This window comes from Sminthopsis crassicaudata, chromosome 3 (genome assembly GCF_048593235.1).
Source record: "Sminthopsis crassicaudata isolate SCR6 chromosome 3, ASM4859323v1, whole genome shotgun sequence".
Taxonomy (NCBI): domain Eukaryota; kingdom Metazoa; phylum Chordata; class Mammalia; order Dasyuromorphia; family Dasyuridae; genus Sminthopsis; species Sminthopsis crassicaudata.
The window spans coordinates 432,578,347-432,606,281 of NC_133619.1; the positions used below are offsets into that span (position 1 = coordinate 432,578,347).

Genomic DNA, 27,935 nt, shown 5'->3' on the forward strand with positions numbered 1-27,935 from the left:
GAGGACATGGTTATTACAAGATGAAGGCAGGGGACTGAGGGTATAAGTGGAGGAGTTAATTTTGGTTAGAACAGAAGGTCACCTCTTTCATTGAGACTAGAAAGGAGGAGAAGACAGAGAACATTGACATGGTTAGAGAAACAGAGGAGTAAATAGATGGTAGAAGGTTGTTTTAGAGTCAAGCCCAAAAGATTTTCAGGGAACAATCTTGAAAATCTAATTAAAAATTTAAAGATTGATTTTAAAGTATTATATATTTAGAGGAAGTCAACCAAGATGATGATCAGTCTAGAAACTACAATATAACTGAAAAGGAAAAAAACAAAACAAAACTGCTCAGCATGGAGAACTGCCCAAGAGAAGAGGGAAATGAGGGAATGGATTTGTTCTTTCTTCAGAGGGCTGAGTTTGGGTGAATATATAGAAATTACAGGGAGACAGATTTTCACCAAATTTTAATTTCTTAAATTTTTCTAGTGATGTTATGGATATAAAGTAATGAATTCCCCATTTCTGGGTGACTCAAATATGGATAATTATTTGTTAGGGATATCTATGAGAAAATGAACCCAATAACCAAAAAATGCTGAATAACCTAATTTTAAGAGTTTATGATAAATACAATTACTGGTGGTACCACTATTTGCTATATAAAATCATCTCCCTTAAATTGAGTTCATTTGTAAGTACTTTTCACATTATTTTTCTGCAATACTCTTAGCTGTTTTGGTACTAATCCCATAGGCATTATGTCTCAGGATAATATTTATTATTTGCCCCCTCCCACTAGTTGGAACATCAGCTGAACTACAGAAAACATTTATGTTGCAGCCACTTTTCATAATGTGGGAGGAAATTCTCAAATGACTTATGGTTCTTTGTCTATTTCAGAGGCCTTATCTTCATTCCTATCAATGCCTATCCTCATTTTATTACTGATTAAATTCATTTTTATAGAGGCATAAATCAATTATTAGGAGAAAAAGCAATAAAATCTATAACTCTTGTCAAGATTTTAAAAAAACTTGGAGTAATCATTTTCAAGAGTTCTAATCTAACTCTTTATTACTGTTAGAAAGAATTGACTGAAAATGTTTTTGTTAAGTCTAGATATGTTAAAATATTAGTCTAGGCTGTACTCTCAAAACAGGAGATTGTGAGATAAAATAAAATCTGGGATTATAAAAATAAAATATACTCATCTGAAAAATTCCAAATAATAAACTGCATAAATACAGTATTTGATCATCTTGGATTCCTATTAGGAAGCAACTGCTACTGGTTAAGAAGCTCATTAAGGTAACTATAGACATGATGTGGGGAAAGCACAAGTTGAGGTTCATTTTTTTTTTATTTTAACAGTTTTTATTTACCATTGAGGTTCATTTTTTAAAGGCCTCTTACATGGTTATTCTTCCAGTTTAACGGTATAGAAATTTGTTAATTCAGGATTCCACTGTGCATAGTATAATTGCTGGTGATTGCTTATTTGCCATCCAATGAAGATAATCTTGAGCACTATTATTGCTGAGAGTGGTCATACTGGTGTTTACTAATAATTGTACACTATTAGACAAATAAATGCTTGGTTGATTAATATATTCACTTTTTTTCAGAGACTACTTCATATATGAAATCTTTCCATAGTACCTATGGAAATTCTATTTCACTTATTGTGTGGATTTTCATGCCATAAATGCCTTGAAGTTTTTAAAATATTACAGCAAGATAGTCTCTTAGAAAGATTACTTCTCAAAGCAAATTAGATAATTCACTTTGCATTTTCACAAGCTTTTAATAGCCATACATAGACTTTTAGATTGGTCTTTTTTACTTTAATGACATTTTTCTATTTCATGGTTGGTTAAGTTTTTTTTTTTTTTCCTGCCAGTTTGGAAACTTAAAACTAAAGCTTTAACTAGATCCGATCTAACCCGTAGACAGCAGATCTGTTTTTCCACTGCTTACTGTCAGCTGAATTCCTACATCAAGGCAGAAATGAACTAACAGCTGGTTTGTTTCCATTTAGCTCTCGGATGGCTGGCATTCATGAAATGATGGGATGCATTCAGAGAAGAGTGGATCAACTAACCCAGCAGTGTTCTGCTCATAAGGAACTTGCTCTTAGGAAACAGCAATTAACTGCCTCAATGGAGGAATACCTAAGGAAGGTAGTATTATAAAATTCTTCCTCCCTAAATTAATGGTTTGGAATCAATTGCACTAATTGCTTCGCCAAAGGTAGCTATAAATGTGCTTAATTCAGTCCTAGTAGACTGTATGTCAGCTACAGTAAATGCTGGAGGGGATGGGGCACCATTTCATCAAAAATTCCCTTCAATTAAGAGTATATTCATCTCACACTAGGTAGTCTCCTGTTATGCTTCATTTTGCTTTCTTCTATAAGTAAAGAACAGGCATTAATTACACATGTAAACCAGTAATGAATACTTTCTCCTGAGGTAAACATCTAAGGATTCCCATCAATCTTTCAAAAGCAGCATGAGCAATAATAAACAGCAGTTATGTGAAACCGTAAAGAAAATTTATGTTAGTATTCCCAAGAATCCTCACTCCCCACCAAGTAGTCCCCAAGAAATCCCAAGAAAAAGTTCCTTTTGTGTAGCTTATTTGTGTCTGACTCTTCATGACTCTACCTAGGGGTGCCATTTCTTTCTCCAGAGTAATTTACAGATGAAGGAACTAAAGCAAACAGGGATAAGTGACTTGTCCAGCATCACAGAGATAGTAAGTGTCTGAGGCCATTGAACTCAAGTCCTTCTGACTTCATATCCGGCACTATCCACTGTGGCACCTAATTTTTCAGTTGGCAAAATGGTAGGAAAAAGAAGTTGCATTAATTTAATGCTTCCAATGCATCATCTTAGTTCATCTTCCTAATGGAATCTACAAAGTCGGCATTATTATTATATCAATTTTGCAGATGAGGAAGTTGAGGCTTACAGAGAAGAACTGATTGCCCATGATTATACAGTTAGCAAGTGACATTACTAGAAGAAGAATCCAGGTGACAGTTAGACAACTGAGCTTTCTACCATACTCAGATGTCACTTGGTAGGTTAATGCAAATTATATGTTCTTTGTATTTATATTTAGAATTTAATGAAATTAACTGTATGCTTTAGGTTTTCATGTTTAGAACTAGTATGAACTCCATAAGCCATTGAATCCATCACTCATATTTTACAGATGGAAAAGTTCACATGATTTTTCCCAAAATCATATAGATGGCAAGCATCATAGGAAGGATTTGGGTATAAAGGATCTCTGATAATTAATATCTATGTAACAATGTACAAGTCACTAAATCATGTCACTTCAGTTGAGTCCTAGGACTTTTGCATTTTTTTTAGCCCCCTAATATTCTAATAACACATATTCACACTCATTAATTCAAGCCAGGCAACTCTTAATCAGCATGAAGCCTTAGACTGTATTATTCTTCAAAGAGTTGGGTGTGTAGATGTATGTCTTTGTCAGTTAATTAGTGTGCAAATAATGATGACATCATTGTCATGGTGTTGATTCCCATATGTGCCAATTAGTTTTTCCCTTTCTCAGGGTCTACAGTTGTTCAATTGTTTTCAGTTGTATACAACTTTTATGATCCCATTTTGGGTGTTTTTTTTTTTTTCCTACAAAGACACAGGAGTGGCTTATCATTTCTTTCTCCAGATCATTTTACTTATGAGGAAACTAACACAAACAGGTTTAAGTGACTTACTCAGGCTCACACAGTTAAGTATCTGAGGCCAGATTTGAACTCATGAAGATGAGTTTTCCTGATTCCAAGTCCAGTGCTTTATCCACTGTGCTACCTACACTCTGGCCTTACTTCTGATCTTAATTCTGTGCTGTTGGTCTCAGTGGGTAGGAGGTAAGAGGATATGATAGAACAGCAAATCTATCCTTACTACACAAGAACAGGGCTTTTAAAATCCAGTCTAGAATTTTATTTCTTTTTATTCTACAGTTTGCATTAGTAAATATACATATTTGTGCAGATAAGATTCTAAGATTATTTGTCTTTTATTTCTAAAGGCAACAGTGTCAGTTCAGAAAATCACTCCAATACTTTCAAATAGTATGGATCTTGGCTCCTGTCTCTCAGATTCAGAGCGAATTTTGAGCAAATACCTGGAACTAAATAATCAAGCTCAGGTAACAAACATTTATATACAGTGGTAAAGAATATAAAAGTTTATTTCTGTTCTTAGTTGCATTTATAAATTAGTATCACTGCAAATAATGATCTTAAATTAAAATATGGTTTTCTAAAATTAAAATTTATATGTATCTAAAAATATTGGTATCTCTGAATTTAAGAAAAGTGTTTGAACTTATTACAGATTCAGAATCCTTTGCCATTCTTCTCCCCCATTCCCTTTCTTAATGGGTAGGTGTTAATGATTTTTTGATAACGATACCCTTGGGGGCTGAGGGTGGGGTTTGGGAGGGCCATCCTCAATCTCATTTGTAATTTTCTATTGTAGAGGGCTACAAAGAAAATTACTACTCCAGAAAGAATCCAAGAGTCATCAGTAGACAAGCCCTGATGACCTACAAAAGAAAACTTTTTTTTAGAAGATCTGGTATTCATGTTCTTTCCCCAAAGTAGTCATTGCCCCATTTGAAACTGAAATTGTGCTCTCAGAATTTTAATCTCTTTCACAAAGAAACAATAGATATGCTAGTGCTCTTTATATAGCTATCTCCTTCCAGCACAGATTTTCTCCCTCCTTCTCATCAAGTACACTGATGAGACAATTGGATTCCATATGTGTGCTTATGTGACATGTAACACACACATAATCTTTAGAGTGTGATAGGTGTGTGTGTGTGTGTGTGTGTGTGTGTGTGTGTGTGTGTGTGTGTGATGGACAATTTTAGCATTCCCTCTTACCAAAATAATATTTTGATATGAAAAAGATCAAAATATGCAAAATTTAAGGAAGAGAAAAAATGGAAATAGAAATGAAAACACCATTTTCTCAGGGCATAAAAATTTTACAGTTAAAAGGAGAAAAGCAGAAATATTAAAATACCTTTTTCAAATCACAAGGCAATAAAAATTGTATTTACAAGGGACAATGGAAAGTTAGTTTAAAAGCTAATTGGAGATTAACCCTATCCTAAAGACTGAGTGGGTTAAAGGATAAATTAGAAATAATCAATAATATCATTAAAAAGAATGACAAGAATAAGACAACATATCAAAATCTATGAGATGCAGCAAAAGAGGTAATAAGAAGAAAATTTACATCTCTTAAATGCCTAAAGAATAAAGTCAAGAAAGAATAGACCAATGAATTTGGTATGTAATTAAAAATCTAGAAAAAAGCTAAAGAACTCCAATTAAATTCTAAATCTTAAATCCTACGAATTAAAGGTGAAAATAATATTGAATATAACAAAACATTGAATTAATAAGTAAAAGTAGGAATTGATTTTATCTTAAAAGCAACAAAATTTGATTTAAAAAGAAAGAAAAAAACCAAATTACTAGTATTAAAAATTAAAAGAGAAAAACATGATAGGTATAAATTATGGGAAAAACTGATTCTCATTTCTATTAAAACCACTTGAATGTATAAATATAAATGATTTTTCTTTAAATTGATTTTTTAAAAATTATCTAAAACCATCTCCAAGCATTACTTGTAATGGGGATATACTAGAACTCTTTCCAGTAGCATCAAGGGTGAAACAAGGATGCCCATTGTCACAAATATTATTCAATATAATATTGGATATCCTAGTACTACAAATAGAAATAAGAAAAAGAAATGGAAGGAATCAGAATAAGGAATGAGATAAAATTATCATTTTTTGTAGATGATAATATACTTAGAAAATCCCAAAGACTCAATTAAAGAGTTAGTTGAAACAATTAATAATTTTAGCAAACTACCAGAACATAAAGTAAATACAAATAAATCATCAGCCTTCCTATATATCACAAACAAAATTCTGCTAGAAGAGATAGTAAGAGATGTCTTTTTAAAATAACTCTAAACAATATAAAATAACCAAGAGCATACCAGTAGAAACAAACCTAGGAACTGTACAAACAAAATAATTGAAAAAAACCTTTTTATACAAATAAAATAAAATTTAGATAGCTGGAGAAATATTAATTGTTAATGGGTAGGCGGATTAATATAAAAAAATCAGAATTTTATTTAAATTAATTTATATTCAGTGCTATCCAATTAAATTGCCAATAGAAATCTTTTACTGAAGTAGAAAGAAACAAAACAAAATTCATTTTGAAGGACAAAAAGTCAAGTATATGAAAGAAACTAATAAAAAATTGAAAAAGGAGTTTTAGTAATAGCAGACTTTAAACTGTATTATAAAGCAGTAATTATCAAAACTATCTTGGTGTTGGCTAAGAAATAGAAAGGTAGAGCAATGGAACAGAGTAGACATATTATTTATAGCAGCAAATAAATATAGTAACCTTGTATTTGACAAATATAAAAATTTAAAATTTGGGAATAAGAATTCATTATTTGGTAAAAAAAAAAATGTTGGAAAAATTAGAAAGAAGTATATTAGAAATTGGGCATAGAATAATATCTTACATTATTTAGACAGATATGGTCAAAATGGATATATGAGCAAGAATAAAGAGAAATATTACAAGAAAATTTGAAGGACATGCAACATATTAGACTTATGAGTGGGTGAATAATCTATGAACAAATAAGAGATAAAGGTCAGAGTAAAGTTTAAAATGGGTAATTTTGATTATAAGAAATTGAAAATATTTTATGCAAATAAAACAAATATAGCCAATATCAGAAGTAGAAAATTGGAGGGAGGAGTTTTATACACAGTTTTCTCAAATAAAGGTCTCATAAATTAAATATATCAAGAACTTTAAAAAATCTTTAAAAATGAAAATCATTTCCCCAGATTGTACAAAGATGTGAACAGGTAGTATTTCAATGAAGAAATCAGAACAATTTATAATCATATGAATAAACATGCTTTAAATCATTATTGATAAGAGAAATTAATGATATATCATTTTATATCTATCTGATTAGTTAAAATGACTGAAGGGGAAAGCAACAAATGTTGGAAAGAATGCATAGTATTGGGACACTATTCATTGATAGAGGGGTCATGAACTGATCCAACCACTTTGGAGAGCAAAATCCAAATCTGAAGTTATGCCCAAAAAGTTATTGAACTGTCTATATCTTTTGATCCAGCAATACTACTACTAAGTCTATTTCCAAAGATGATTGGGGAAAAAAAGTAAAAGAGCCTATATGTTTTAAAATATTTATAACATCTCTCTTTGTGGTGACAAGAACTAGAAGTTTCAGGGATGGTTATAAGTTGGAAAATGGCTTAACAAGTTTTGATATATGATAGTGATGGAAAACTATTGTTCTACAAGAAACGATGATCTAGATAATCTTAGAAAAGCATGTATAGACTTAAGCAAAATAATGAGTGAAATGAGTAGAACCAAGAGAACATTGCATATAGTAACAACAATATTGTTTTAAGAACACCTTTAGCAAATAAATAATTTTTACTGCTATAAATACCCAAATTAACTACAAAGGATATATGAAAGAGGATATTATGGAAATGTATTTTATATGTAAATATTATATGAATTTCAAATTTTTTAAAAAATTTAAATTACAAAGAAAACCAATTATATTCAAATATAATTATTAATTTTTTAAAAAGTTAATAGACCACAAATTAGGAAACCCTATTCTGTTTTTTAGATTATATATAGGAATATTATCAGCATACTAATATATCCCTTCTGTTTACTTCAATAAACATTTAGTAGATGTCTGAATGTAAAGCACCATGAATTCATGAATAATTGACACATCTCAGAGTTAGGAAGACCTAGCTAAAATCTTATTTCTGACATAAATTATTTTCCAGATCCTGGGCAAACCCTAGGAAATTCATTAACTGCCTCAGAATACTCTCACTAACACTAACAAATTGCAGAATACTTTTTCAATGATTGTGGGGGTTTTCTCACTGAGAGCTCTTTACATCAATACAATTATACATCTAGGCCAGTAATTTTCCAAGTGTGGGGATCATGAAGTAAAAATTATCAATTTATAATGTTAGAATGTATACTGTTAGATGTATACAAAGATGAAAAAGGAGCTTGGAATCTAAACAAGTAAATGAAACATAGACTTTAATAATTTGGTTTTTTTATTGGATTTTGTATTTTGTTGAGGCAATCAGGATTAAGTAACTTGCTCAGGGTCACATAGCTGCTAAGTGTCCAGTGTCTGAGATCATATTTGAACTCAAGAACTCCTGCTTGCAGGATTGGTGCTCTAACCATTGCACCGTCTAATTGTTCCCTGAATAGCTATTGTAATACAAATATAAAATAAATTGGATTGTACAGTAATTTAAACTCTGGCCAGTGATGACCTACCATGTCCTAAACTGCAGGAATATATTCAGAGTAGCTGAGATGTCCAGAAAGACTGCAATTTCCACCACTCTGGAGAATGGGATGAAAGCTTTGGATATCCCACCAATAGTCTAACAGTAAAGGAACATTTAAGATTCAAGACACCTATGCCTAAAGGTTGACTCATTTACTACCTATTTCTAAGTAGGGTAGTGGGTTAGATTTATATTTGTGTTTTACATTTCAGATATTTGTAGTCTAGAAGTATAATGCCCTTTTTAGAGAGTTCAGAATGAAAGCCATCTTCTCATTCTAAAGGGGAGAGAAACAATACTACACTATTGCTATAACAATAGCTACTCTCAGCTAGAAAAGGTTTCTCTCATCAAATACACACATACACACACACACAAGCTTGCAGATAGAAAGTGGTCACATTTATAAGAGTAAACAGTGGAAGAGAAATCAGAAGTTACGCAGATTACAGTAGAGACATGAATACAAAAGAACAAATTAGCTTTTCTACTGAAGAATAAGATAAAATCAATTAAGGGGAAAACAGTCTCACTGGGGAAGTTTAAGCAGCTTCTGGGAATGTATGCATTGGGAATCAAAGGACACATTTGTGGCTGCCTTGTTCAAATCCTGTTTCATATTCTTCTAATCTGAAGGCTCTTCATACTCACATCATCATAGATTTAGATGTCTCAATCAGTCAGGAGTTATTTCTACCTCTGCATAAGCAGGATGCAGTATCACAAGGCTGCCCTTCAGGGAACTGAAGAATTATTCATTATTTTTTCTAATTACATGTAAAAATAATTCTGACACTCATTTTTAAAAATTGTGAGTTCCAAATTTTCTTTCTCCTTCCATTTCCTATCTCCTTCTGCAGAAGGAAGAAATATGATACAAATTATACATGTTCAATTATATCAAACATATTTCTATATTTACCATTTTGCAAAAGAAAACAGACAAAAAAAGAAAAAGAAAAAAGAATTTTTAAAAAGCACACTTTTATTTGCATTCAGATTCTATAAGTTCTTTTTCTGGAGGTAGATAATATTTTTTATCATAAGTTCTTCAGAATTGTCTTAGATCATTGTATTGAGAATAGCTGAGTCATTCACAGTTGATCATTGTGTGTGTGTGTATATATATATGTGTGTGTGTGTGTGTGTGTGTGTGTATGTGTGTGCATGTATGCATATATGTATGTATTTGCTGAGGCAATTGGGGTTAAGTGACTTTCCCAGTGTCCCACAGCTAAGAAGTGTTAACTGTCTGAAATCAGATTTGAATTCAGGTCTTCCTGACTTCAGGGTTGATGCTTTATCCGCCATACTACCTAGCTGCCCCCATTGTATATAATATTGCTGTTGTTACTGTATAAACTCTTCTCCTGGCTCTATTCTCTTCATTCGGTATCAATTTGTGGTAGTCTTCCCAGGTTTTTCAGAAACCGTCCTGCTCATCATTTCTTATAAAACAATGGTATTCTATCACAATTGTATATCACAACTTGTCCAACCAATTCCTAATTGATAGAAATCTCCTCAATTTCTAATTTTTTGTCACCATAAAAAGAGCTGCTATAAATATTTTTGTCTATATAGTACAGGTCCTTTTCCTTTTTTTTTTTTTTTTTTTTTTTAAATCTCTTTGTAATACAGATCCAGTGGTAGTATTGCTAGACCAGAGAGTATGTATGGATCTATAGTCCTTCAGGTATAGTTCCAAATTGATCTCCAGAATGGTTAGATCAGTTCATAATTCCACCAACAGTGCATTACTGTACCAAGTTTCCCCTATCTCCTCCAACATTAAACATTTTTTGTCCTATTAGTCAATGTTATAGATGTGAGGTGGTGCCTCGAAGTTATTTTATTTGTATTCCTTTAATCAATAACAATTTAGAGCATTTTTTCATATGATTATAGATAGCTTTGATTTTGAATTGAAGGATTCAACTGGGAGTGAGATTGAGGTGTGGATTATGCTATATTATGATTAGAACACTGTTGAATGCATAGAATTAATAGAGACTTGAAACACTCATTCATTCTTAATGCATTTTTGTAAAGTAGATTAAAAGATGTAAGATTTTTCTGTGAAATATGATTTTGTTTTAGGTGTGTGCTTTTAGAGGCATGTGTCACTGCACCATATTTTTAGTAGAGGCAGAGAGGAAGAGAATGTGGGAGGGAGTAATCTTGCCCCTGTTAAGTGCCATTATGAAATGACTCTTTTAATGAAAATTACCTTTCTTCCAGTAAGTACTAGGAAAGAATATTAAATAATCAGAGCTATTCCTTGAGGCAATGAATGGCTGCTAAGAGAAGCAGATTGTTTCTTATGGGATTTTTTTTATCCTGTTCCTTTGAATCCATTTTTGGCTACAATGATCTGCAGAGAAAACACGAGATTACTGATAGCAACAGTATCTATTTATCAAACCTGTCATTTGGTAAATTTCACATGCCAGACATACATTTCACTCACTGATGAGTGTCAGAAGTAAATATAGCTCACTCTTGTCAACACATCTCTGAAATTGACAAAATGTTTTAAGCTATATTAGCTCTATAGATTGATACGTACCATTTTCATTGCAGTTGTTTAAAATTCTTATGCCTCTGCCCAGCCCCAGTTTAAGATAATGATCACAGAGTTAAGGGAGACTCATTGAGTCAATTCTTAAATGAAAGAACACTTCTTAGATGGAAATTAGGAAAAAAACAATTGTTTAAAACAATTTGTCAGTTTGAAATGATTGATGAAAATAATACTGTTTTATAGTTCACAGGTTGGTAGGCTTCAGTCTTCGGAGGACCCAGAAATAATCTTGTGTCTCACTCTATAAACAGGGGTTCTTAAACTTTTTCCTCTAGTGACCCTTTTTGCTGGAGAAATTTTTATGTGACTCTGTACTCAGAGGTATATAAATACCTTTTTTATACCTTTTATATTATTATATATAATTATGTAATAATTAAATATATTTATATATAATTATAATATTATAATATTATTATATATTATATTTTATAAAAATAAATATATTATATAATAATATAATCTACAATATTTATATTTATAATATAATATACAATAATATAATATATTATTTTATCATAATATAATTTATAATAAAATATATAATGATTATATTATAATATAATTATTATATATTATTTTTATAAATACCTTTTATATAGGTATGTAAAATAGGTATACAGATCAAACATCTACTGATAATAAATCATAAGTCTGTAATCCCCACATTTAATTATGAAACTCCGAATCAGGTCATAACACACAGTTTAAGAAGTTAGGCTATAAACCTTTCTTTTATCAATGATATAAACAAAATGTGAATAGGAAAAACAGACAAATTTCTGCAGAGAAGATTCCAAATACAATCAGATTTGAAATTTGAAATTTGTAAAATTAAATTTATAACATTTGCACAGACATTCAGAAGCCTTTGAAATGTGCATGTTTCTGAATCCCTCTGTCAGTCTAGACCTACATGTTTTTGTACTTATGCCTTCACAGGAAACATCTCATGAATTACAAGCAGCTATGAAAGTCAAGGAAGAAGAAGACACATTTGGGCCTTCTGAGGAAGCATCTCTGTTTACTAAAGCTGCACTAATAAAGGAAGAACTGGATATGATCGTCAGAAATATCACCTCCAAGGTGCAAATTCTCCAAACTCACGTGGCATTTCTCAAGTCATCAGAGAAGGTAATAAGGTATTTCTCAGTGGTGGCTAACAATCTCACTTTCTACCTCATCTGCTTTCCCTCTGTGGAAGGTTAGAACTGTGAATACCCTAATGGAAGTTCTTCTCCCTGCACATGTACAATTATATAGAAAGGGGATATTTTATTTTGAGGATACCAAACAATGAAAGAAACTAAAGAGGATAAGTTATTTGTATTAAGTAGATCATATACTCTAATCTGTATAAATTCTCTGATTATATATTTGTATATTTCAATGAACTGTGATTTCGTTATGTAAGTGTTCTAGGTCCTCAAATCAATAACAATAACTCAGTGCCTTAGCAGACATTTCCTTATAGCCAAAATAATTCAACAAAATAGTGTATTTGGACCATTTTTAATAACACATCATTATTTTAAATAAAGCATGGCATACTAGAGAATCATGAAATCAGCTGAGGCATGCCTTCCTCTGACATTTACCACAATAGGTAGTCATTTAATCTCAATTTCTCTTTCTTCATTTGAAAAAAAAATGGATTAGTACTTATATGTCACTGAGGCTTAGAGAAAGGTTCAGTGCCTTGTCCAAGATCACAGTCAGTAAGCTGGAGGAAACAAACCCAGGTTTTCTTGATTCTAGGCTCAGTACTCAATCCATTATACCATTCCATGGCACATAATACCTATGCCAGACTTTGGTGAGTAGCATAAGCTACTTTGGATTTTTCCTTTCTTACATATATTTATTACCTATCTTCCCATCCTGAATGCAGATTCCTTATAGGATAAAATTTTATCCTCTGCATCTTTGCATCTTGTATGCCTAATAAGTGTTCCACATGTAATAAACACAAGATGATTGTTGCTGATTCTAAAAACTAATTCTCACATTGAAACTCTACAATATTATCTACTGTAGAGAGTTGATAGAATCTTATGTAAATATATAGAATTTGATGTAAAAAATTCCTTTTACTGAAGTATCAAAAAGCTCACTAAAAGGTAGGATCACAGAAGAGTAATTTCTTAATTTAGAGCCTCAAAGATAATCCATAGGACTCTGGAGGATTAAAAATTTTTTTTAAATATGTGCTTTCGAATTAGAACTAAAGATCATTACAACCACAGGTCTGTCAAATCTTGAGTTTCAAACAAGAAAATAGTTGTAAAATGCTTAATACAATATCTGGCATTAATAAATGCTTGTTCCTTTCCTTCCTTCCCTCTCTCCCTTTCTTTACTTATGCCATAATTAATGAATAGAGAAATAGATGATATACTTTTTTGTGCAGAGAGGAGATAAATTCTTTATCAAACAAGGAATAGAGGAACAAAATTGCATAAACAAAATTGAGTCACTTAGGGAAGTAGTAGCCTGAGGAAAAATATTTCTTAATTGAAGAATTTGTTATATAAGTTATGTAGACACCTAACAGAACTATAGAAAGCCAAAAGTCGTTCCCCAATAGATAAATAGTCAATGAATAGGAACAACTAGTCTTGAAAAAAATAATTGCCAATTATTCACAGCTATATGAAAGAAAATTCCATACCATTTGTAAGAGAAATACAAATCAAAAGAACCTTCAATTTTCACCTCTCACCAAGCAAATTATGTTTATCTTTTGACATATTTACTAATGCTGAAAGGGTTATATAAAGAGAGAGGAATACTATTCATTGTTGGTGGAATTGTCATAACTATTCTGAAAAACAACTTGGAATTATGCAAATAAAGTGATTAAAATGCTCATGTGCTTTATCCCAGAGATTCCACTACTAGGTATATATCTCAAGGAAGTCACTGCAGAAAAAGAAAGCTTGCATATACACCAAAATATTCATAAAAGTTTATAATGGTGGCAAAGAACTGGAAACAAAGTAGATACCTGTTGATTGGAAAATGGCCAAAGAAATTGGAGTGCATGTATATAACATAACATGATTTTGCTATGAGAAATTATGACTATGATGAATACAGAGAATTATAAATGGATACAAATCTGGATAATGTAAGAACAACTTAAATCAATAATTAAATTGTTTTGAAAATATATGGATCTATATCCATAATATATATATTACATATATATATTATATATAAATATATCCTCCTAAATCTGATGTTTATGAATAACCTACAATGTTTTTTCCCTTAGAATCACTCCAGTGGTTCTGATCAATTTACTGCAGCTTGTCCCATTAGTCATTACATTTCACCCTAAAATTAGTAGGTATCTTGCATTAAAGCCTTTTGGTTGCAGTGTCAGCACAAAACTCAATGTCCAAATGTGTTTCTTATAACATTGTTAGTATTAGCCTCTAGTAATATAAAGTGATTTCTAAGAATTCATTACAATTTACATGGAAATGTAAAGCATGTAAAGCAATACAGAAAATTAAGATTTATTTTCATTACTTTTTATTATTTTAGTATTTATTAAATTCCAAAGTAATGTTCTTTTACATAATGTTTGTTTTTTCCTCCGGCTCTGACTTCCCTGCTTTTGTATTTCTGCCTCACTCTAAATCATATCATCCTACTTTGTGAAATTAAAATGATCTGTGACAGGAATTGACCAAATTGCTGACAGTTTAAAAAAATCACTAAAAAAAAAATCATTTTTGGTGGCTGTTCTCAGAAGGTCTTAGTGCAAAATAAACTTGTCAGCTCCATCTGGAACCCACAAGCAGTTCTGTTTGCCAGCTACCTAAATAGGTTCCTGGACCATTGCATTTATTTGACATATTCAATAATGTTACAAATGTTGTTGAGGAAGATACAATACTGCAACTGTTGATTTGTTTTTCTTATATAAATATGTTTGAATTTAAAATATTTGTTTCCTTTTTAAAAGAAGTTTCATTGCCTTGATTTAAGAAAAAAAATCCTTTTTTTTTTTTTTTCAGATAGAGGAAATGACTAGGAGTCTAAAAGAGTTTTTCAAAATTGAAGCTACTCAACAGGAAAAAGGAGAAGCTCAATCCCTATCTCATGAGGAGTCTCCCGATAGCCAGTGGCAACTGTTTTTAAAGGAGAGTTTTTCAACTCAAGACCTGGGACTTGAATTTCTTTATTTAATAAATATGGTGAGAATGCTTTATGTGAGTCACCCCTTCTGTGAGGATTACTTGTCAGGATTATTAACATAAAGGAAAATTATTCCTTCTTAAGTCAGTGTTGAATCTGAGATGTTCAGATGCTTTCTGACCCCATTTCTATGAAGCTTCCCCAGAAGCTAGCTTTCATACAGACTCTTTGTAACTTTACATTCTATACTTTGGAAATCTTAGCCAGAAATGTAAATTCAAAGTTATCATCATCATCATCACCAACATCATCATCATCACCATCATCACTATTACTAAATATCAAACAAGATAGATCACTTATTAAAATATTTACTATGTGTTAAGCATTATGCCAAGTTCTGAGAATACAAGTATAAGAAAACAAGGAATCTTAGTGAGGAAGACAGACAGAAAGGAATATATAAAAGGAGGAAAGGGAACATGCAAATGGTAGGGAGTATGGCTAAGAAGCACTTTGAGGTTTGGAACCTACAGAATCTCACCTTCAGGATTAGGATACAAGGGCATATACAGGATTCTTGTAGAAAGGAGTTAGAGACAGTGTTTGAGGAGAGAAAGCATAGTAAGGAGACAATCAGAAAATCTTTTAAAGCATGAATAAGAATAAATGTTATCATTATTTAGGAGTTTTGCCAAACTCCATTTACAAAGTATCTTTGAAATTATAATTCAAAGAGCTTCCTGTGTAGTACTTTTTATAATTAAACCCCCAGGATAAGGCCCAAGATTAAATTACATTATACCAAATTCTATAGTGTGTTAAGTTATCTTAGAGTAGCTTCTGATATATTAATTTATCTAAATGGAAAATGACATGTATGAAATATTGGAGACTTGTAGAATCTTAAGAGCGGGAAATAACTTTAAAGGTCAACTAGTCTAACCTTTTAACATCTAAAAGAATTCTTTCTATATCATTCCTGACAGGTGATAACCTAAATCCTGCTTGAATACTTCCAGAGAATGGAAGTTCACTATCTCAAAAGGTTGCCCATTTATTTGTCATTTAAGTATTTAATGTGTGTCACACACTCAGGCAGTTGGAAAGAGCCATTGTGGGAAAGGCCCAGGTTTTTTAAAAATTTGTTGTCTTGTTCAACAAAAATCTGCTTTTCCCCATTTTCTAACCATGAGTTGGGTTTTCACTCTCTTAAGTATATATAATATATATGTATATATATATATATGTATGTATATAGAATAAGTCTACTTTCAGTATAGTGTGTCACTGAAAAATAAAATTGAAGTAAAAAGTGTAGTCCTTTAAATATTTGAAGACTATAATTATATTTCCCTTTATTAATTTAATAAACATTTATTAAGTCCCTATAATGTGCCAGGTACTATGCTAATAAGAATACATTGGAAATAATTAATGGAGGGAAAGCATAATAACTAAAGGGAATCAGAAAAGACTTCCTGTAGAAAATGAGATTTTGGCCCAGACTTTAAGGAAGCCAGGAGGCTGAGAAGTCTTCTATTGCCTCTGAAACACAACTATTGTTGCCTTCTTCTCCTCCTGATCTTATTTTTACTCATTGCTTCAGACCCTTTGGCTGCTCCCAGTGCTTTTTTTGGCTTCTAGGATACTTCCTTTGGCTAGATTACCTCAATCTTGTCTTTATTTCCATTGATGTTATGAAATATTATTTAAAATGTCTTCTTAACACACTTTTTCTTTAAAAGTGAGGAATACAATTCTCTTTTTTTTCTTTGTCTTCAGATCCATTGGAAGTCCAATAGATTCAATTTCTCCAAAGTCTCTGAAATATTCCCAGATTTTCCTCCTTAGTATTTTCAAGTCAAATAAACATTCACAAGCATTTATTTAAAATCTCATTAAAAGCTTCATGAAAAGCTTTCTGCTGGTTGCTGTGGATACTCAAATGGATCTGTTGATATCTTCATCCATTGGTAACATCCGCATTATAGTTAGCATTTATGTAGTACATACTAACAAACAATAAGAAGTTCAATATGAACATACACACATATACACATACACACATCTAGTCTTAAGATATATATATATATAAAACAGCAATATATATATATATTTTTTTATTTTTTTTATTTTATTTTATTTTATTTTTTTTGCTGAGTGGTTAAGCTCCAACCAAAAGAAAGGAAAAATAGTCCCCATCTGTAAGAAGTTTTGTAGGCACAATGTGTAAAGAGATGTGTCTATTGATTATCTGAGAATACAAACAATTAGAAAGCATTGTTTCTTCAATAATTCTTTACATCAGACAATTTCCAGAGCCTTTTTCTCCTTATAACCCTCTTCCAGATGGTCTCTAATTCTTCAACTTCCCTCATAAAAATGGAACATATGGAACTAAACATAATATTCCATATGTATTCTCACCAACATAGAGTGGGCCAATTATTCTCCGTATTTAAACTAAGAATTCTTAACTTGGGATCTATTGTCCCCCAAGGTATAATGAACTTAAATGGGGGGGGGAATTAGTTATTTTCACTAAATTGACAAAAATTTAATATTTCTTCCAACTGTTTGAAAACATCATTCTTAGAAGAAGTGCACGGGCTTCATTATATTGCCAAAGCGTTCCATGACAGGAAAAAACATTTGAGCATTCTTGATTCTAAACCTATTTTTCTAAGATTTTGTTATCTTTTTAATTCTTTTTTTTAATGCAGTTGTATTACCTCATAATTAGTTCATAGTCAACTAAGACCCTTAAATATTTTAACATGAATTATTGGCAAGATATATCTCTATATGCATGAAACTGAGATTTTTGATGTAAATGAAGTTTCAATTTATTCATGTTAAATTTCTTGTAATTGTTTGTGGTCCAGAATTCCAGGCTATCAAAATTATTTCATGTCTTGATTCTGTTAACTTGTCTTCTAATTAGTATTCTCTGATAATCATGGCTTCCATATGTCTATTCAAGTCCCTGAGGAAAATGTCAAAGGCAGAAAGTTATGGTATTTTATTGAGGACTTTTCTGTGTATTCACATAAGTTCATTAATCTGTACATTTGAAGTATAGCTAATTGACTACTTATGAATCTATAATATCTCTCTTTTCACTCCAGCAGTTACCAATCTACTATGGACAGGTACCACTTCTTCCCATGGCTATTCTAATGATCTTCTAAATGGTTTCTATATTTTTTAAATGCCAACATTGTCTTCCTATCCTGTCATCTGTAAAATGAGAGGGTTGGTCTCATTGACCACAAAGGTCTCTTCAAGCTCTAAATGTATGATATGTTCTCTTTGCATTTCACTTATATATTTTAATTATAATATAAACTCCTTAGTCTTGTATTTAAGGACCTTCAGAGTCTATTACTAGCCTAACTTTATTCTTTTCATATACCTTATGTTTGCAATTGACCTCAGAGGCATTTAATCCAGTCAATAATTACTTTTACAAAAACCTCAATTTCAAACAATTAATAACCACTCTTTGGGTACAGTTATTCAACTAATCCCAAATTATATTCTGCCATATAGCATATTTCCCAAATTTATGCACAAGTAAAGCATAAGAGATTTTGTTAACTGTTTCCTGGAAAAGAGATACTTGAAGAGGCTAGGCTCACATGACTTGTTTTTGAAAGACTAATGCTAGTTTTTACTGATCGTTGCTTTTTACAAATTCCATTTCTTTTTTAGAATATTATTAATCAACCTAACTTTTCACAACCCAATCTTTTTTCTTCTACCCTTAATTAGTTGTAGTGATGAAAATATCACTTGTTTCCTTAAGGTCTTCAGGATTTTTTTGATCTGATCTTCATAAGCCTTAGCAATGTTTTCTGGGTTCTTCTGATTAATATAATATGTCTCCTCATGAGTTACTAGAGGCAGGCATCATTAGTCTTATCATAGGCAGACAGCCTGTTGCTTATAGTAGCTATTCCATGAGCTTTGCATTCCTGTGCTTTCTGTAAATATATTCAGGTCATTCCATATGTCTGGAATAATTTCTTCTTTATCCATTGGCTATTGAAATTTCTTTTCTTAGGGCAGCTAGGTGGCGCAGTGGATAGAGCACCAGCCCTGAATTCAGGAGGACCTGAGTTCAAATGTGGTCTCATACACTTAACACTTCCTAGCTGTGTGACCTGGGCAAGTCATTTAACCCCAGCCTCAGAGGAAAAAAAAAAGAAATTTCTCTTCTTTCATTGTTGCTTCAGGTTCCTTACTTCTCCCTCTTCTTGTAATGCTTAGCTAAAATTGATTAATTTCTCCTTGAATTTTTCTTAAGAACAATTTGTATTATTTCCTTATGCTTATCATATTCTTTTTTGCATTAGGTTAGACATACTTACGAGACACGGATTTATAAACCAGAATTCCAATGTATAAATCTGTATAAACAAAGACTGGAATAGCATAGCCCATGAATATGATAGTCGTGGATCTTATTAATAATGGCGCTTCTTTAAGAACTCCACTTCTCAAGTTCTTTTAATTAGATTATTTGAAAAAACATTTCAAAAGTATAGTATTAAGTCTCTCAATATTAATTTTGGAGCACTTTAATTTATCCATAGATTTCTGTGCTGTTGTTGTTTTAAAAGTTTTATTCAATTGACACATTATAGGCACAAATACTTATTATATGTCTATAATGCATCAGGCATTGTGGTAGGTCCTGAGGATACTAGCATAATTAGTGCAATAAAGAGCTCTTTTGTAAAAAGCTTACATTCTTATAAAGGAGACTATGAAAGTATATTTACTGAATAAAAATGAAGAAAATAAATACAAATAAGTTGACTTAATATAATGTAATTGGAGAGGACACTAAGGAATAGAAGCAGAAAGAAAACCAACATTTAATAAGTGCTTGTTATGTACCAAGCAATGTGCAAAGCATTTGTTTCTGACAACTTTGGAAAGCAGGTGTACTCTTATTATTCCCATTTAACAATTGAGGAAACTTTGAGGCATTCAGTTAAGTTACCTGCCCAAGGTCGCTCTTAGTTATTGTTCAGTCAAAAAGCTTACATTCTAATGAAGGAGACAATGAAAGTATATTTACTGAATAAAAATAAAGAAAATAAATACAAATAAGTTGACAATATAATTGAGGTAAATACAATGAAGTGATTTGTCTAAGGTCACTCAGTTAGTGAGTATCTGAGGATGAATTTGAACTCAGGTTTTTCTGATTCAAGATCCAGAATTCTATATATTTTATCACATGTAAAAAGGAATCAGAAAAAGCTTAATCTGGAAAGTGATTCTTGACTTATTTATTGAAGGAAGGAAGAAATTTATAAAGCAAAAGTGAGGAAGGAATGCATCCCTTTCATGAAGGAAAAACTGTAAAAAGATACTCAAAATGCTTATTAAATTAAGTTGATTTCAATGGAGTTTATCAAACAGAAATCGTAATCTTTTCTCCCTCTCTCTAGCTCTTCTTCTTATAACATACATTAAATATGAATAATTGGTCCTCCCTAAAAAGATTAAAAGTGTCTTAACTTCACCACTTAAAAGTCATTGATGAGTAATGAAATTTAAAATAATTATACATCACAGATAATAAAAAAACCCACATTCAATTGTTTGCCTCTCATTTACTCAGAATGTTCTTAATCTTCCACTAAAGAACTAGAGATTACCCTAGTTCTTAAAAGTTATGCTGGAGTAGATAAGCAAATTTGGATAATTTCTATAAACTATAATGAATTGGAGTGCAAATCATTAATAAATTGTGAATCTTCCACATAATATCTTGCTTAGCTAATTTGAGAGGTTGGCCACAAAAATATAATGAATTTGGGGGGCAGCTAGGTGGCACAGTGGATAGAACACCAGCTCTGAATTCAGGAGGACCTGAGTTCAAATTTGATCTCAGACACTTAACACTTCCTAGCTGTGTGACTCTGAGCAAGTCACTTAACCCCAGCCTCAAAAAATAAATAAATAAATAAATGATGAATTTTTGTTCATAGTAAAACCAGAAGACCATGTACTCCACCACAGAGGAATAGTAAATTATTTTACTGGAGGGAAAACATATGCAAATTAGTTAACGTATCCTGAAATTAATAAGAAGTATTTTTTTTAAAGATTCAAATGTGTGCAGATTCCAGAATCTCATTTCACCCCATGATCACCCTATCTTCCATTTCTAATATGGTATAGTGATGGTATTGAAGTGTCAATGACACAGTCATTCAACATAATACATTTAAAATTTTTTGACTACTAACTTTCTGGGCCATGTATTTGATTCCATCATTTCTAAAGAGTAAAAAATAAATAAAGGATTTGAGGAAAATTAAGGGCAACTGGAGGTCCTGGGAGATTAACTCTGCCTCTAAAATAGAAAACTCTGGTTAATTATAAGATATCAAACAGTCTACTTTCACTAACCAACTTTTTCTGCCTTTTAAAATTATGTATTCTCTGAAAAAATGTTTTGTTATATTTTGGGAAAGAACAGTAATAATCTTTATTAAATTAACAGGAAAATGAGGACATTATATTAAAAGTGAAAAATGTCACACATGTTATTGAGAACATGATGGAAAACCAAAATGCAGAAAGGGAGGAGCTCAAGAATCTCTGGATTGCATGGCAGCTTCAGGTGATCGAAGTCAAGTCCATTAAACATCAGTGGGCAGCCTTTAAAGAACAGCTACAAAAGGTAAGGGCATTCTGTTTGAAGGAGAAAATCTGAGCCCATATTTCTGGTCCCTTGTGCTTTAAAGATAAATTCATTATGGGAACTCTATCAGGTCCTTCCATGTTATGGAAGCCTCCATGGTAACAGAAAGAGTTGATGAAACATTGAGGTGTTTCTCTAAAATGACAGTAAAATATTTGTTTTTAGTGCTGAAGAGAGTATACTAAAAGCCATTTGATATTTATTTCAGACAACTCAGAACCTGAAACTTTTTCAGGAAGTGTTTACACCACTGTCTGCTCTTGACCTTGGAGACAGCCTTCAGACTCTCTTAGATCTACAAAAAAAATGGAACCAAATGAAACCTCAGTTTCAGGTGAGGAAATAGATTGATGGATGTTGTTAAGCAGCATGAAAATGGAAAAGCATTCAGTTACAATTTGCATAATTTACCTCAATAGCTTGGCAAATTACTCTCTTTAAAAAAGAAAGAAAATTTCCCTCTATTAAAGTAATAAAGTTCTTTTAAAAAAACAAATTATCTCTATTAGTTATTTTCTGTATAGCTGGAGGTGTCTGTATGTGTTTGTATACTCAGACATATACATGACACTTTTTTGTCTACAAGATACTGTTTATATGCTTTTTGAGAGTTATTTTCATTTACATTGAAACAATGTCAGAAATATATGCAAATGCATATTTCTTCTAAATAATTTTTGTAGGAAAATAATTGACAATTTTGGTAGACTGAAACTCCAAAGAGTTGGGGTTGCCTACTGCTGATAGGCATTCCATATGTTAGTGCATTCAAGACTTCTACCAAATAAATCATGCTTGTATCAACCTGTGATTTACTCCTGCAATCCCAGTTCCTTGCTACCATCCACGGCTATTTGTGGCTAATTCTCCTTTATCCCTTTGCCTTAAATGGCAAAGGTACAGAAGGAGTGGGTGATATAAAGGCTGAATCATGTTTGTGGCTGCTGGCCAGATAGCATGGGTCGGAAAGATTCTCTCCTTCTGAACCCCTCCTCAGCTTGGCACAAGAGTCAAAAAGATAGTTAGGGCATTCTATTGACAAAATGTGCTATCGTTTTAACTTAAATTCTCCCTGTTGCAAAATTAGAGCACTAGACCAAAATCCAAATCCTGTCCTTTGAATCATTAATATATAATTGACTTCTAAGATTCACTGGCTTTTTGGAATGTAAGGGTACTTGAGAATTTGTGTGTCATGGCCTTCTCTCATAGAAACAGAATATCTTGGAAATGTGGGGGACCTATAGGATTATTTAGTCCAATCTCTTCCCTGAACAGAAATTTCCTCTTCTGTACCCTATGTGATCATTCTGCCTTCTTTCAAAGACCTCCAGTGAATGGGAAGAAAGATTGAAGAAGTTCATTATATTTTGAGACAACTCTATCAGATCTCCCCCGTTTTTTGTCAAGAAGGATAATCTGCTTTCAATCAACATCCACTTATTACTTCTTTGGAGCCAGGCTAAACAAATCTTTTCCACATGAGACATCATCTTTCAAATGCCTGAAGTCAACTTTGATTCCATTCTTCATTTTATATACTGCCATCTAGGCTAAACATCCTTAGTTTCTTCAAAGTTATCTTCATATAATGATTTTCAACCACCTCCCCATCTTGGTTATTTTTCTTTTCAGGGAATCCTCCCAGAAAATAGAATCATTTTGTTTAATCACTGATTAACAGAGAGAATTTCTTTGGAACCAATATAAATCTCTTAAGCAATAATGTAAACCCAGAACATCGTTATCTTCAAGACACTGGAGAATAGTCACTATTTCTTATATGGAATTTTCCCATCTCTAAACTGTCTTACTTTTTCACTTTTTTTTTTTTTTTTTTTTTTTTTGGATAACTGGTCCACTATCAAAACCTTAACTCTAACTTTTATTCTGATGATTGTCAAATCTATATCTTGGGCCCAGACATTCCTGTTGTGCTTTATCTTTAATTACCTTCTGTACATTTTTTTTGTCATTCTTTTTCTTTTCAGAAAAGGAAAACAAAACAAAAGAGAATACTGTCATGTGCCCAGAAGAACATCAGGGAGAATTCAAAATATACAATAGTAAATTACCAATTCAAGAAAGGTTATATAATAGTAGAAGAAATTATATTTATGAATGTCGGTTTTTTCTTTACTACCTTGTAGGTTGTTCTTTTGTATTCTGTTATGTACTTTTTAAACTTTATTCTTTTTTCTCCCTTTCATCCACTCCTCCCTCCCCCAAGATATGCATACACACATACACTCTCTTCTCCATATATATATATATGTATGTATATATATATGTGTATATATATATATATATATATATATATATACATATATATATATATATATACACATACATCTTTTTATCCGGACTGACACTTTAATTCTGCTCCTTAACTTGCCTTGCTATTACTTAATATTCCCCCAACATATTGATCTCTCCCTAGTCTTCTTCTCTTACCCTTTGCTTTCCTTTCTACCCATACCTTGTTCTTTATTTCTTTATAGATTTAGGAAGGCATATTTTATATATATATATATATATATATATTTGCCTATTTAACCTATTCTCAAAATGAATAGGTTTTCAGAACTATGAGCCATCCTCCCCTTTCTAATGCCTTTGTGTATATTCTTCCTCTGCACATCATTTTTATGTAAAATAATTACTATTTTTACCTTAACTCTGCCCATATATGATTTCAGGACCTGCAGTCTTTTATTGTGGTCCCTGATAAGTTCTGTACAATTCTAATTGTAGCTACAGCATATTTGAATTTTTTTCTTGTTTCTTGCAAGATTTTCTCTTTGAATTGGGGGGTTTGAAATTTGGCAATGATATTCCTATGTATTTTTCATTTTCTATTTCTAATTTATCCTCACGTTCTATTACTCTAGGATAATTTTCTAAGATTATTTCTTGCATTATTGTGTCAAGATTCTTTTTTTGGTCAAAACTTTCAGATAATTCAATTATTCTTGCATCTTCTCTTCTTGATCTGTTCTCCAGATCTGTGGTTTCTCTTATAAGATGTTTTAATTCTAATATTTTTTTCATTCTTTATATTCTATTTTGTTATTTCTTGATCTCTTATGGCTTCACTGGTTTTCCCTGAGCAATTTTAATTTTCAAAAAGGTATTTTCATCTTTAAAACTCTTATCTTATTTTCTAGTTGGATAACTTTTTCCCACAATCTTCTTGGTTTTCTTTGACTTTTTAAAAATGTTTTTCCTCAATGTCTCTCATTTGATTTTTGAGTTCTTCTATAAATTTTCCCTGGACAGGGAGACATTTAATGTTACTTTTTAGGGTAGCAGGAACATTTTTAAATTCAGTGTCCTCCTGTGAAAATAAACTCTGTTCTACCTTGTTTCCATATTAAGTATCTATGGTTTGGTTCTTTCTTTTTTGTGGATTCATTTTATAGGAGTATTAGTGTAAGCACTTCTAATAGTGGAGTGGGGGAAATGGTCCCTCTAGCTTCACTTCAGTTCTCCCCTCCAACCTAGAACCCAAAACCAAAACCTCCACCTCCTGCAAGTGTTCCCATCTGCCCTGCTGCTTCTGCAATCACCAGGTGCTGGTTCCTTCTTGCTGAGAGCCTCTTTCAGCTGCACAGTTGGGTCTGATGCTCACCAATCAGTAGAGCTTTCCTCAGTCTTCCTGAACTCAGATCTCAATAACTAGCACAGCTGGGTGGTAAAAGTTCCTGTGTTTCCTGCTGAGACTCCAGCCAAATCTAACTAACCCCAGGGCTCCCCATTTGGTGTTTCTGCCAGAGTTGTACTGGGGATGTTTGTACTTCACAACGATTTAACCAGGCATGGGATCTTCTTTGGATCTTCTTGGGTTGTACCAGGAGGATCCCTGTTCTGCCCCAAGTCTTCTTAATTTTTCACCAGTCTATGTTCACTCTGAGGCACAAATTTGTTTTATTTGTGAGGAAATCTGGAAGACTTGAAGTTTACCAATATACTCTATCACCCTTCCAGAAGAAAGTTGTTGTTATTCTTGATATTATTCCATGGCATCTCACTATTTGTAACATAATGGACCACCCGGTTTAGGCATGTTTTCTTGGCAAACAACTATAATAGTTTCACATTTCTTTCTCCAGTGAATTAAAGCAAACAAGGTAAGGTGATTTGCCTAGGGTCAGACAGCTAGTAAATGTCTGAAGCCAGATTTGAATTCAGATCTTCCTGGCTCCGGTCATCTAGCTGCCTCAGTGACATTATCTAACTGGCCATTTCTACCTAGAACCAAATAATATCTTGATCTCAAACTCAATTTTTTCTATAACTGACCTCATCTTCATAAATAAACTGATCCCCTCTCCCCCAACTTCCTTGTTTTGTTTAATAATACTCTGACTCAATACTTCCTAGAATATTTTTGATAACCCTAAACAAAGACTTGGTAAGTATTTTGTAGGGGAGATTCTTGTTCAGGTATGGATTGGACCAGATATCCCTTCCTAAGATTCTATGATGCTATTTGCTATAAACCTCTACAGGGTAATACACATAATAGGGAACTGAAAAATATTTTTGGTTAAAATTCATTAATCAGGTTTCTAATTATTGTCTTACTTTTGAAGTTCTAGGTTCTTAGTTTCTTCAATCTTTGTAAGTAAGGGAGTAGTTCTTTCAAATTTTCTTCAAATTCCTTAGCCCTCCCCAAATTCACATCCACAACACTGACCATTCTTTGATTTTATTCATCTGACCAGTGCTAATTATAATGAGAGAATACTTTTTGGTTACTGAGTATTGTATGCTATTTATGAATCCCTGTGTCCTTGCTTTTTAAGTAATAGTTCAAAATTGTTGCTCAGTTGCTGAGTCATTTTCATATTTTTTCCATATTTATATGTGGTTACTAATTTATCATATTTGCCTAATTTTCTTGCTTTACTATCTGGTATTTGTCTATATTTTATGTAAAGTATGATTATGTTATTTCATTTTTTCATAAACAGGAACATTTGCAGTTAGTTAGCATGAGATTATTATCTTATAAAGATTTTTTTGGCCATACCTAAAATAAGTGGTGCAGTCTCAAAGCAGATAGCAGTATCTCCTTCCCTCATCTTCCTATGCATCATAACAAACTTTACATATTACTATGTATGACAAATGACATTTTTGCCCATTATAATTTTTTTGATTTGCCTATAGAAAAATCTTTAGTTCATTTAATTTTAAAGTTAGATATGCCTTATTATTATAGTTATGTGATTAAGCATAAAATAAGAATCTTTCAAAAATGGATTCATTTTCTTGCTTTTCTCATTTTCTAGCAACTGGATGCTGAAGTCTGCTATATTCTAAAAGTATTTGAAATGTTACATGTCAAAGGAGCTCCTGTAAAGGAAAAGACTCAACAGTTAAAGGAGCTCAATCAACTTCACCAGAAGCAGAAGGAAAGGCTCAAAGATTATGAGAACATACTCTCTAAGGCAGTCAGATTTCGTCAAGTCAAGGAAGAAGTATGAATTATAACATATATCTTTTAGACTTTATATTTCTGAAAATAAAAAAAAAATAATTTTACCCCAAAGTGCCTTAAATGACTTGCCTAAAGAGGAAAATCTAAGCTTTCAAGCTGACATCGTCTGTAATCAGGCTTTAAAGTCCTCTTTAGAATTTATGTTTCTTTAAAACTTTCCCCTAATGCTGTAGTTTTCTAAATTTTTTTGATCTCTTTATATTCTTAAAAATTATTGAGGACCCTCCTCAAAGAGTTTTATGTAAGATATGTCCCATGATATTGACCATACTGAATATTAAAGGATCTTAGTATTATAATGAAAATAGTTTTGACTTTGCAAGCTTGAAAAAGTCTCAGGGACTCAAAGAGTTCCTGTAACATACTTTGATATTGCCCTAAGGAAAGAGTCCTTTGTCCTTCATGTTTCCAAGTCTATGTCTTTCCAAATACATTTCCATATCTACATACATAGAAACACACACAAATATGCACACATACACATA

At 31.9% G+C, this 27,935-nt stretch overlaps 1 protein-coding gene across 1 annotated transcript in view; it reads left to right on the forward strand.

Annotated features, from left to right (window-relative positions):
- The window catches only part of CCDC141 (coiled-coil domain containing 141), a 248,914-nt gene that overhangs the window by 173,734 nt on the left and 47,245 nt on the right, over positions 1-27,935 (forward strand). The window contains exons 9-15 of the mRNA XM_074302989.1: positions 2,030-2,171; positions 4,063-4,182; positions 12,008-12,199; positions 15,094-15,273; positions 21,744-21,923; positions 22,153-22,278; positions 27,242-27,430. Coding sequence (XP_074159090.1) covers positions 2,030-2,171; positions 4,063-4,182; positions 12,008-12,199; positions 15,094-15,273; positions 21,744-21,923; positions 22,153-22,278; positions 27,242-27,430 — 1,129 coding nt within the window. The remainder of the gene's footprint in view (positions 1-2,029; positions 2,172-4,062; positions 4,183-12,007; positions 12,200-15,093; positions 15,274-21,743; positions 21,924-22,152; positions 22,279-27,241; positions 27,431-27,935) is intronic.